This window comes from Lutzomyia longipalpis, chromosome 2 (assembly GCF_024334085.1).
Source record: "Lutzomyia longipalpis isolate SR_M1_2022 chromosome 2, ASM2433408v1".
Lineage (NCBI taxonomy): Eukaryota > Metazoa > Arthropoda > Insecta > Diptera > Psychodidae > Lutzomyia > Lutzomyia longipalpis.
This window is the reverse complement of record NC_074708.1, coordinates 6,831,153-6,843,936: the sequence shown is the minus strand read 5'-3', so window position 1 is coordinate 6,843,936 and position 12,784 is coordinate 6,831,153. Positions and strand designations below refer to the sequence as shown.

At 37.5% G+C, this 12,784-nt stretch overlaps 1 protein-coding gene across 5 annotated transcripts in view; it reads right to left on the bottom strand.

Annotated features, from left to right (window-relative positions):
- Positions 1-12,784, bottom strand: part of LOC129788976 (dachshund homolog 2) — a 1,190,888-nt gene that overhangs the window by 1,111,729 nt on the left and 66,375 nt on the right. For all 5 annotated transcript variants that reach the window (XR_008750409.1, XM_055825530.1, XM_055825531.1 and 2 more), the window contains 3 exons: positions 10,939-11,012; positions 10,579-10,761; positions 9,398-9,664 (listed from right to left, as the gene is read on the bottom strand). Coding sequence is in view for 4 of the 5 variants with exons in the window: in XM_055825530.1 (XP_055681505.1) it covers positions 9,398-9,664; positions 10,579-10,761; positions 10,939-11,012 (524 nt within the window). In the remaining variant the exon portion in view is untranslated. The remainder of the gene's footprint in view (positions 1-9,397; positions 9,665-10,578; positions 10,762-10,938; positions 11,013-12,784) is intronic.

Genomic DNA, 12,784 nt, shown 5'->3' with positions numbered 1-12,784 from the left:
TCAAAACCACTTAATAACTATAATCTCCCCAAAGGAAAAACCCAAATTCCCCAATCTCTTCCAATTTATAAAATGTGGAACAATCTCTAATCCAAAACGTTTTTTTGGGGGGGGACAGCAGACACAACATTGGCTCTGTATTTTGCTTCTATGTTATATTAAATGTTTTCCTCCACCTCCTTGTGGGACAACCGAAAATGCATATTCATATTTTTAGTATAAGGGGGGCAATTAAGGGGTTAGTTGGAACTAATACCATCATGTGTCTAATAGTTTTCCTATCGAATAAATGGGCGCCACATGTTTCCATGGAGGAACATCTCTCATTCCTTTTTGGCTTTTCTACTTCTTCATGCATTCCTGGGCAACTGCCATGACTCCCCTAGCCTCATACCCACGCGCCACAATATCTTCTCAGCTCCAACATGAGCAATATTGGTCACAGGAGAGCGTGTGATTCGAATAGAGATGAGATTAATTCGAATTCCCGCACTATCAAAATGCACTACAAGAACCACATGACTCCAAATGGTGCGGTGTTTAATTAAAGTCATGCGCCTTTTTGAGCAAGGAAAACCCCCTTTTATTGGCTCGACCAGAAGGCAATCTTGTTCTCCTTGTATGGTGTGAATATTTAGATGATAAATTTTAATATTAAATCCCAATTGATACATATACATATAACGCTCTAAATGGTGGATTTTATACCATTGTACCATCACTGCCTTTTGTACCAGAATCATTGAGAATCCTCGAGGAATATGACATAGATATGGCTCTTGAGGGAAAATTTAACAATTAGTTCGAGGACCCTTTGCTAAGCAATTTATCCCTCCATGGTTGAAGGAGAATATCTAATTGTGTATAGAATGTGAATGTCTCCTGTGTTATTATTATTTTATTGCCCGACCTTACGCCAATCTCTTGTCTTGGGATGAAAATATGTATATTACCCCTCACCCCACACTCTCACATAAGGTATGATTTATAAAATGCCAGGACTGTGAAGAAGCCCCCGAAGAAACAATTACATTGGCGTTTTCCTGTTTCAACTAATTCACCAAAAAAGATCTCCTCCCCCACCCTCATCTTAAGTGTGGAATGATGACGACAGTGAATGAGATGGAGTTTTCCTGAAAACATTTTCTTCATCCCCTTGAGCGCGAATCCCCCCCATAGACACCCACAAAAAATCCCCCCTCTTCGCATCTCGCCATATGATATCTGAGGGCTATTAATTTCACTTAGCACAAAAGGAATACGGATAAGATTCATAATCGTATAATATTCCATATTGCCACTCCTCCCGTGCGAGATAAAATAAAGTAAAAGAAAAAACATTGGAAAGCAAAAAAAAAAACTTCTTGGGTGTACGGTCTGAATCAATTTTGAGGGGTGAGAGGGTGAGTGCGGGGAAAAAAACCAAAAAGTAATGACTAAGGGTAATTTAAAAATCACATTAAAGCAGCTGCGACTCACCAAATCACCCACTACACCCACTTTTTTCTCCTTCTTGTGAGACGATAATTCTATCCCCACAGCGAAAAGAACACCTTTGTTGAAGAACCACCCTTCGTCATCACAATTTCTTACCCCGCATAAGGGATCTACATACATACCTCACTGAGAACAACAGCGAAACCAAAATTATATTGTCTCGTTTTAATTGAAAAAATGAAAAGTAATGTTCATACCGTGTTTCATGCAATTTTGCCTCATTTAAATTTTTATTGCAAAGGTACATTAAGAGGCCTATTTTGGTGCTCTTTAAGTCCCAACCCACCAACTCCCTGTATAGGCTAGAAGAAGGACTTATTATGTATAATGCTTTCTGACCGGAATCCTGCTCTCTCACTCTCCCACACACATTTTCTTATCTTTCTCCCTAAAATTTGTGAAATTGATTTAGGGATTTCCTTTACAGGATTTCTGACTTTGCCTGTGCCAATTTACTTCCTAGAATTTACATACCTTCTGATTTTTTAACCTTTAAGGAATTGCTTTGTTATTTTTTCTGATTAAGTTTATTGAATCACCTTAAGATCAATTTTATTCAATTTCAAATAGTTATATGCGTTACATCACACAACGTCAATTACTTATCCACGTGATAACGTCTATATATTTCAAAAATTATATTCCCCATTCGATGGTATATTTTTGTAGGTACATTATGTTTACAATTTTGAACAGAAAGAGTGGAAAGACTCCGATGTGATCCCATCGGGTTGGAGGAAATATTGTTTCATAAGTCTCGCCTTGGGCTGATTATCACAAAATACAGGAGCGTGTGCTTAATAATTTCTAAACAAACCCCTCTCTTATAGAATGGAATTGTATTTTATTTGCAAGAGGAAACAATTTCAATAATAATAATAATTCTCTCGACAATATTTATTTTATGCAACAAAACATGAGTTTTCTATTCCATTGTGTATGCGAATTTTGTTAGCTGGCTGCTGCTTCTATGTATGGTAATTCATATACCGAGGATATATATTTGCGCAAAAGAGAATTCAGCAATAATATGGCTAAAGGGAAAATAGATATTCTAATAAATATCGTCTTTTTATACGTATTTTCCCTCCAATTTGATGCAAAAGTGCAAGAGGGGAAGTTAAAAAAAAATAAAGAAGAATTCTTATTTTCTTTCTCACCACGTGAGAGGAAACACGAGTCCAAGGCGAAGAACGATAAAGAGAAAAAAAGTCCAATTGAATTTCTCAATTAATTGACTCGTTTTTTGTTATATGTATTATCCACTATATGTACTGTACATATATAAGTTGCATTTAGGTTAAAATCCATGCACGACGCGAGATTTCATCTCAACAGAGATTTAACATCCAATGGAGTCACCTCTTAACGATATTCTCTCGTCCACGCGGCCACGAGATTAGATTATTATGTTACCCGGGCTCTTTTTTCCCATTATCGTGGACTCCCTCCCTCAACATTCTCGAATCTTTTGGAGCCATGGCGATTTTCTCGCTCTCACTCCACAATGCTCCCGCATCTATACATTGTACATATGTAGGTATAGTTTACCCGAAAGTCAAAACAACAGCATTATGCTCTTTAAATGCAATAATAAATTAAATAGCATAAAACACAGTATATATAAACTGCGAATGGTATTTATCACTAAACGCCTCGATAACAAGCAAAGATAAGACAAAGAGGCATGTGTTTGACCAGATATCCATTTAAAATGCGTGTTTCTCATCCAAGTACTTCCTCACACACTCCTGCAGGCGCAATGTGCACCAACTGAATTTTCTGGTACAGCACCATCGCGGATGGAGCATTCTTCAAACCAAAAAACGCATGGGTGTTGCGCAAACACGAAGGAATTGGACAAAAATGGTTATTTGCCGATGATGCCAAAGAAAAACGAGAATATTGCCAATGAAGAAAATTTTACCCACAAGGAGTAAAAGAATTTTTGCGCCTTAGCGACAAGATTGGCTTATGGAAGAAAAGAAAAGAAAAGAGAAAAGAAGAACCTATCTGAATCTCCTTAAAGAAGATTTCTATCTTCCACCATAAGAAAATGTTTCCCATTTCAGGAGATTTTAAAACACAATATCGAGAAAGAAAGATTCAAGGAGAGACTTTTATCTGAATTCGATATCATAGGGATTTTTCTGCATTGTACCCCCATAACACTCGCTCCTTGTCCCTCAGAGCACAATATTCCCCATATTAAATGTGCACAACATTGCACACACAAAAAAAGCCTCCACATGCTTCCCCCATAATCACCGGGTGATACATACACTGCACACATATATCTACATACAAAAAAGGTGAAAAAGAAAAGCATGGAGATATCATTAAAATTTATTTATGCTCCCAGTATATCAAAGTGCACTTAATGAGATTGCATAGTCTGTAATTTCTCCAACTTCGATATTCCCAGATATCCCTTTATACGGCGAGATTACACTGTGCAACAAAATAATCATTAAATTTTCCTTTTTTGCGTTAGGAAAATTGAGCTGTTCAAATTAAGAAAATTTTTTTCTATATCATTATTTATTAGAATTTCGAGGTAGCGACGTTTCGATAAATTTATTTATAGCAACCTTTTTATTTTTCATGATGATCTACTATTTTTTTTTCTCTAAAAATATAATCAATTTGGAATGTAGGGTTTTTTCTTGTATTAATAATCAGGATACTTTAATATCTAAATCCCAAAAAAAAAAGAAAATTTTGCTGCAAAGTATTCTTAAACTTTACGAGAATATTGGGAATTTCTTCTCTCTGACTCCACACTTGGGTGCATTTTAAAACGCATCTTAAGAAATGCAAGAAATCGGAAATATATGGGCTTTTTTGTGGGAATGTCAATGGCAAAATGAGATATTCCACAACAATATTCCTCGTTTTGCAACAATGCAATGGGAAGGAAGATAAAAAAGATCCAAACAAAACGTCCACACTAATTAATTGCATCAGGTACGATAGTGGAGAGCCAATTTACATGGTAATCGTGTGTTAACAAGACACAAGAGAGCCCCTCATTGGAATGTTCCACACGATTTGGGTCCCAATTGCAAAACGGGCGGAAAGGAATCTCATACACATCGAATAGGGGGGACACTGGAGAAAAGTCGTGAGTCACTTTTCGCGCGCGCTTTTTCTCCCTATAACATCACATACCTACTAAACATTGGACATAATTGAGTGAAACTGAGAAGAGATAAAAGTTGGGGAAAAGGAACACAACAATTGTCTCCACAAGTAGGAAAGATGCGGTTGGTTGAAGGAAGAAAAAAAATTCGAAGGAATTCCACCGATAATTGAATTGTCAGAAGCTCCCCAGATCTTGTCTCGTGTGCACCTCTTGCCTTCTTCCTTAATTTTTTTTTTTTATTTCATCTTGATCTTCCCTCACTGATTGTGTGCTCCCATAGCCCGAGAAATCTTACATCGAGAGAAACCCATTGGATTGTTTACACACAAAATAGCAACAACTGAAATACAAACGGTTGGGGCTTTTACAGTGCGTTATGTTAGGCATAGCACGAATGGGGTGTGGTGTGCGAGAGTGGATCGACAGTTGGAATGGAAAATTTGAAGGGATGAAGTTTATAAACACACGCGGGGAGTTTTCGGGAGCAAATCCCAAAATGCTCAAGGCATTTGTGAATTAATTGAATTATTGGAGCGAAAAGAAATTAATCTTGTAAATCAAGATAGAGTGAATCCCCCAAACACACATACCCCCACTGATATGTTTGTGTGTTCAAATCCAATGGGGCGCCCTTTTATTGTGAGGGAGGGAAATTGTAACATTTTCACCCCAACCTCCCTCTTTTTCCCTCACGCCCAACACCAAGGATTTAAAATAGAAGCACCAAAGATTTTCCACAGAGCCCTGGAAAAACAATATAGCTGCAGAACAGACAGAAAAATAAATTTACTTTCCCTCCTTTTTTGTAACCTTAGTTGGAGAAAAAAACTGAATGAGCCCAGAAGGGTTGAAGGATTTCTCCACAATGTCGAAATCAATTTATATTCAACCTCCCCACGGGCTATCTTTAAAATTTTCGTGTTCATCACCGTAAGAAGGTTTGTGAATAATTTCTTGATAGGCCCACATTAATTTTCACTTGACCAATAATAGAGGAAAGTGTGGCTAATTGTTTATACCTGATGAAGAAGAAATTCATGGCTCAATACCTTTGGATTTAAAACATTTAAAAAATGCAGAGAAAAATGTGGTTATTGGCCGTTAAGATTTTTCTTTTAGACGTTATTTTGAATTTTTGTTCAGTTTAATGTTTCGGGAGTAATTCCAATTGTTTCAATTCCTCTTTCATCAGGCATAAAAATTAGAGGAAAAACAGGAGAAAAACAGAATACGTCTGAATCAGTCAGATCGTAAAGTAATCTCTCAACGAACATTGACCACACTGAATTGTTTTTAGGGTATGCGCATACTCATGTAAAATTAAATTTATTGAGGGACGAGGACACTCCCTTTCACGTGATAATTAATCAACCCCATTCAGCGCAGGAAAAAAATATTCTGAAGAAACATCCGGAAAAAATGTACAAAATATAAAGGTAAATTTATGCAATTTAAACATTCCTCTGGCTGATTCGGACATTCCTCAAGGCGCTTGACCATCCGTCAATGTGTGTAGCACTAAAAATTCCAACAACATCAAATTGACTCGAAGGCACAAAAGGAGATGGGTGGGGGGCAGCTACGAAGGGATATTGATGCGATATATAGTATAAGAAATTCCAATTATTATCGCACTCATGATGCTCATTGTTTTAAGGAGAGAAGCGAAGAAGTACGAATAGAGGGGGGCTCCATGAAGACGCATAAAAAAGAACCCGCATAGAATGGCGAAGGAATGGGTGTGAGGAGTGAAGTTTTCACTTCCACATCATTCTCTTCGTCTTCCTTTTCGATATGTGCGCTCCTGAGCTGACGATGAAACTTCAGCTACCCCGGAGGCAATCCATGTGGAAGCTGCCACAGACTCTTCTTTTGCATCACTTTTGCTCTGTGCAGATTTGTTATTCACATTTTGTATTAACTTGGCAAATGCCTTCCCTCCACTTGTGATCTATCCGAAATTATTCTTGGACACACTGTCTCTCATCTTATCACACCACAAACATTTAAAAGAGTGTCACAAGATTTACCCATAAAGTGTGGATTTTTTTTTACACACACAACAGGCGAATTTAAAAGGAAATCCAAAGTGAATTTGCGGCGTGAGAATGCCCACCGTTAATACCTTATCAAATGCGCGAAACATTCAGAAAGGCAAATCGAATAAGAACATAATGGATGTTGGGGTCTTGGAGAGTTTAAGAAGAATAAAAAAAGAAACTTCTTGGACGAATGGAGAAAATGCTGCTGCGGATAAATAAGCAGGGAGGATCAAACAAATACATCACATGAGCAAAACTACCAATAATCAATTTCAATCAGTAGAAATATTCACATTGGACTCAACAGCGAAACTCAATTGAAAGATTGAGAGAAAAAAAAGCAACCAAGTAACAAACTGAAAATCAACCAAAGAGCATTCTCGAGTTTTGCCTCAACCATGGAATACAATTGCGATATTAAACTGAATTTTCTGTGATTCCCTCGCTCTAACTTTCTGCGGCCTTCTTGAGTGGCCATCGTGAGTGTGTGGCGTTCTTTTTGCGTTCCGTATGGTATGAAGAAGGTATTGATAGCAAGTCAAGAAAAGCCATTAAAAGGCCGATAGAGTAATTTTAAAGCTACATCATCTTTTAATTTATATTGTAGAGAGGGAGAAAGATTTATTGAAACAACTAAAGATTTACCTTTTTTACCCCTTCAACTGATTACTGGTTATTCAATGAAGGTTTTTTTTTTAATATTCTCTTAAATTTTCCACACAAAATATTTTCTTTTATTTAGCAGTTTTAATAATTTTCCTATCAATCGAATTTTTATTGAAAAAAAATGCAAAATAAATAAACTTTCCCCTTTATCAAACTATGTATGTATGTATATCATATGTAGCAGTGTTGAGAGTGGGAAATTGTTCCATGATTAACCTGCTTCTGCCATCGTGGCATATGTTCCAATTTAGTGATATCATTTTTAGCTGTGTTTCTTTCAGACACAGCTTTTGTGTACCGAGCAAAATCGAAAGTCGTCAGATCGGGCTCAAACTTGGTATGAGCACGAATTAGGGTCCCTACATTCCAAAAAACGTATGCGCCAAAAAAAAATTTTTCCGGCCGGCCGTCCGTCCGGCCGGCCGGCCGGAACCTATCGCTATATAGCAAGAGAACGGTAATAGATAGAGACTTGTGGTAAACGGCAAAGTTTAAATATCGACCGGAAGACATCCGATTATGATGTCAAATCCACCCCCCCACCCCTCCGTCCGCCATTTTGAATAACCTCAAAATTTTGTTTTCGCTATATCTCAGCCTCTGTACTAGCTAAAAATCTGAAATTTTTATATGTTGTAGGGGACATCAAGGCCTTTCCAACGATACCTCATTTTCGAAAATCGGTCAAGCCGTTTAGTCAATATGGCCGCCACAATTTTTCATCGAAAATCGACCATAACTCGAAAACGGCTTGACCGATTTTGATCAACTCGGGCTCAAATGAAAGCTCTCAACAATCCCTACAACTCTCTAGAACATCTGAAGTTTCAAAACTGAGTGCTAGGGGGCCAAAAGTCAAAAACAAAATTTTCGATGAGTTTTCGATGAATATCTCGAAAACGCCATTATCGATTTGCTTCATTTTTTGATATGTTATAGCTGACCATATTATCTAGCTCCATGCCAAAAATGAAGAAAATCTATGTCTCCGTTCTCGAGATATAGCCTTCCAAAGTTGGCATGTCATATCTCGGGTTCTACAAGTCCGATTTTGATCAACTCAAGTGCAAATGAAAGGTTTCGTGAAGCCCTACAAATGTCTAGAACATTGCAACTTCGAAAAATGACCGCGAGAGGCGCTAAAGTCAAAATCAAAATTTTCGAAAATTTCGAACTCGAATATTTCGAAAATGCCATTATCGATTTACTTCATATTTCAATATATTATAGTTCAGGTTAAGACCTTTCCAACGATAGCTCAAACTCGAAAATCTATGGAGCCGTTCCCGAGATATGGCGTTTTAAAAATTTCTTGGGGGATGACTTTTCAACTTCTCCCGACTTTGCGCGTATTTAAATTATTTTGCGTTCTAGTTTGCTCTCACAAAATTGGTACACTGAAAGAAACACAGCTCTCGTAAGCTTGGTCAGCTTACCAGTACATTTTTTTGGTTTTTGGCTGCCGCACAGCACTCATTGTAGCGCACTATCAAAACACGAGAAGTACATCCACGCATGGATTTCTATTTAACTGTCGTTCAGTTTAGTACTACATATCAGTAAATGATATTGAAAGAACATATGTTCTAGTTTCTATTTATCACTCACAAAATGTTTGTTCTCTACTCGAATTAGAACTCTTTTTTTTTCCTTTGATTCTAACTGCGCGCAACGGCGGCAATTGCGTGTTTGATAAGAGATTTTGCTGTGATGTTTTATTTTACCAACAACACCAACTAAATTTTACTACAACATCATAAAAGAAATGATATCAATATGCTGCAGAGAAAAAAATATTCAAGTATCGGAGGCTCGATTGACATGAAAGTGATTTCTTCTGTTTAATCAAATACTCAATATCACTGAAAAGGGCAGAGAGATATGATAGATCGATTGGGGCGTATCACTCTGTAGGAAATGAATAAACTCCTTTTAATATTCTAATTTTATGTAACATCGTCTTTTTTGATCTATTAAACCTTGGCTTCGAATAGGCTTCTTCGCATATAAAATAATTGATAAAACAAATCAAAAGAGAATTCCTTACCTTTCTCATAGCTGATTTGTCGTTCTTGCTGACGCGCATTGTCAGCTGCAACCTTGAGGAGACTTTGGATATTTCGAAGGAGTGTTTCAGTTGATGACAAGGAACTCGGATCCGTTCCAGGAACATTACCCGGACCACCAGTTGCCGCCACAGCGGCTGCCGTGGCGGCCAATGTTGTATAATTGAGTGCTTGCTGACATTCCGCTGAGTTGGGCATTGATGTCGTCGGTGGTGGTGGTGGATGATCTTGCTCAGTATCTGAGATATCTTGTGAATGTAAAATTGAGAGATAAAATAAAATAAGTATTATATTAAAAATCAATCTTCCACAGAACTTCACCCCCGCACTTTTTCTCTAAAGTTTCCCGCAAAGATCAAATCAAATTCCATCATGCCTCGAATCTTTGTTATGGTGGACACCGTGAAGAGAAAGAAATTAGAGTGTGTATGAAAGACAATTGATCGTAATAATAGAGATTGAAGTTTATGGAATAATCTTTTCCTATCATTTGTTGGTGTATTACATATATTTTGCTATATATACATTTTCTTCAGGAGTTTCGGTGTACAGCAGAACTTCGGAGAGATATTGAAGTAGAAAGAGAAATATTCATCACTTGATTTACTGATCTCTCAGCAACATTTCTGTCAAAGGTTATACGGCAAAACTCTCCAAGGCAAAGAGCGCCACTAATAATGTGCTTTCGTCCGGCAACCACGATATGTTGGAACCCTATGCTACGGGAGAGCACTCTTCACGTGCTCTTGTGAGTGCAGTAGAGAAAAAAGAAGGTAAAAATAATAATGTAAAAAGGGGGAGAATAAGAGTTAAAATTAATTAATATTAATTCAAGCACGTGAAATCTGTGTAAGTTGTCAATAAGATGAAAACTGATTTATAATTGAGAGAAACACACCACACATTCATTTCACATTATGTACAAGTTAGCAGAAATTTCGTTATAAAGCTGAACGAGCATTTTGATCGTTCCAGATCAGCCTCCCCGCTACGAATTTACTCAGGTTATGCTTCTAGATCACGATTCTTGCGGGTGAATTATGCGAATATCGACACCGTGTGTGTGTTGTGTTGAAGAAACAATTCGAGAAAAGGGAATCTCTTTCTGTATTTCCCACTGAATTTAGCTCCCTATCTTTTTTTTTCCTCTCGGTATACTCACCATCATCCTTTTCCTCGCGATCATCAATCTCTGATACATTTTCTTCACTCAAATTCTCCTCTTCATCCCTTGCTGATGGCACCGGTGAGTGAACCTCACTGCGATCTGAACGATCATCTGCACTATTGTGATCAATGTTTGATTTTGATAAATTCAGCACAGGACTGTGTCCATTTGATGATCCTAAAGAGAAGAAATGATTGAGATATCATTGACTTCTCGGAACTAATAATTATTTTATTTAATTATTTATAGATATTTATTGTATGAGAGGAATTTATTTTATTTCCACCCACAAGTATTCAATCTATGTACAGAAATAGTCACGAATTGTGTTTTTAATTAATTGCTCATACTAACCATTTTGCGAACTGAGATCCCGTGGTTTTTGATCCAGAGCCACCGCCCTATCTTCACCTCTCTCCTCACGCAATCTGCAATGAAATTGTTAAAAGGGAATAAATAATATTGCGTAGTACCTATATCACAGTGTAATACACAATCATTATTATTTTCAACTGAAATTCTCTCTCTATCTCATCGCTCACCCCACGCGGAAAAATCATTGAGAATCTTCCATGGAGAATTACTTGTATCTCCCTTACTTTTTTTTTTACTTTAGGGCGAACTCTAATTTATCCTTATTTACGCTCTATTACGTGCCTTCGAACAGAAACCCATTTACTCATGCAAATTTTTAAATGCATTTATCATTGGGAAATACCACATAATTCTCAATAAATGTTTTTCAGGATACCACCGCGAGGAGAGAAAAGTCTCTACACCATCGCGCGGAACAATATTTAGCGCTGTTTGAAGACCCTCCGGGAAATTTTGTTCTCTCTCTACGTAGGCAAAAAGAGATTCCAGGAGGGGGTTTTCATGGGCGCGCCTCTTGGTGCCATATCGCATTTTAATATATATTATTTCCATATCTATATTATGTATATTGCTTCCCCAAAAACCATTTGCAGCATAGCATTCAATATAATAATATTAAAAACAAGGAGAGGGCGCAGGAGAGACCCATTGAAGCTTTAAAAGCTAAACCAAACTTAAAAGCATTTAGTCATTAAAAATTAAACTTGTACATTACAAAGTATAACATTTTTCGGGCGATGGGTTTTTTGGTGGATGATGGTCGGGGCTGTGGACTCATCTACAATTTGCGGTGGGTGTCTTTTCGCGCGCGAGAGCGTGGTTGAGGGGTGGGAGCTTCGCGTGTTTGCTTGTCTTCCACATTGTGGGTGAATTAAACACATTAAAGATGTTTAATGAAGATTCCCGAGAGAAAAAAAAAGAGGCAAATGAAAAAAATTAAGACAGTTTTACATTCATATCTCTCCTCATGCACCCTCTGCCAAGCTAACCCTCTGTGAGTGATGAAAAGTCTTGCCGACCCCTCTGTGTGGTATCCACCAACATCATACAATGACCTGCCTGCCTGCCTACCCTTCTTTGTAGCATTAATTCAACAATCTAATTGTCCTTTCTCACTGAAAGAAAAAAAGAGTAATTTCAGCAGCAACAGCAGCAGCAGGGTGGGTGTGGGAGAAAAGGTAAGATGAAAAAGAGAAACAAAACTCTGGTGTTTTCATCCGCGGGAGACGACTTAATGGATTTGAAATGGATAAATAATCTCGGTGATGTCTTAAACCAACCACCCCCATACCTTTGGTATTTTCTTCCTCAAACTAACTTTTCCTTCTTACGCAATATATGTATTTAATTGAATTAACCCCCCATTCTCCTGTAATTGTGAATCACACACAGTGAAAATCCTTTAATTTAATTCATTTCCCTGCCAACCATTCCTCCTACTATTTTGGGGATTTGCAACTCCTATGGGTGGTTTGCTATGGGAGAAATTGAAATGTGAGCCTGAGGAATCACACGCAGTGTTGTATCTATTTTCACATAATTTGCATATGCAAAAGATCATAAAGATTTACACACACATTCCCTTGCAAAACACTAAATGAAGGTATTGTCTCACCACTCAGCACAAGGTAATTCACATGCCTATTACAACCCTCGCACACAGTGCTCTAACAATTAAAGGAGTATTATTTTTGCTATATATACGCATCAGGCACGATCTCCTATCGCTCCAATTGATCTAATTTGAAATTTGGAAGCTAAAGAGAAACCATCGCGCACCCTTTTAACACTCAAAGAAAATCTTGGCTCAAAATAAAAGAGAAAA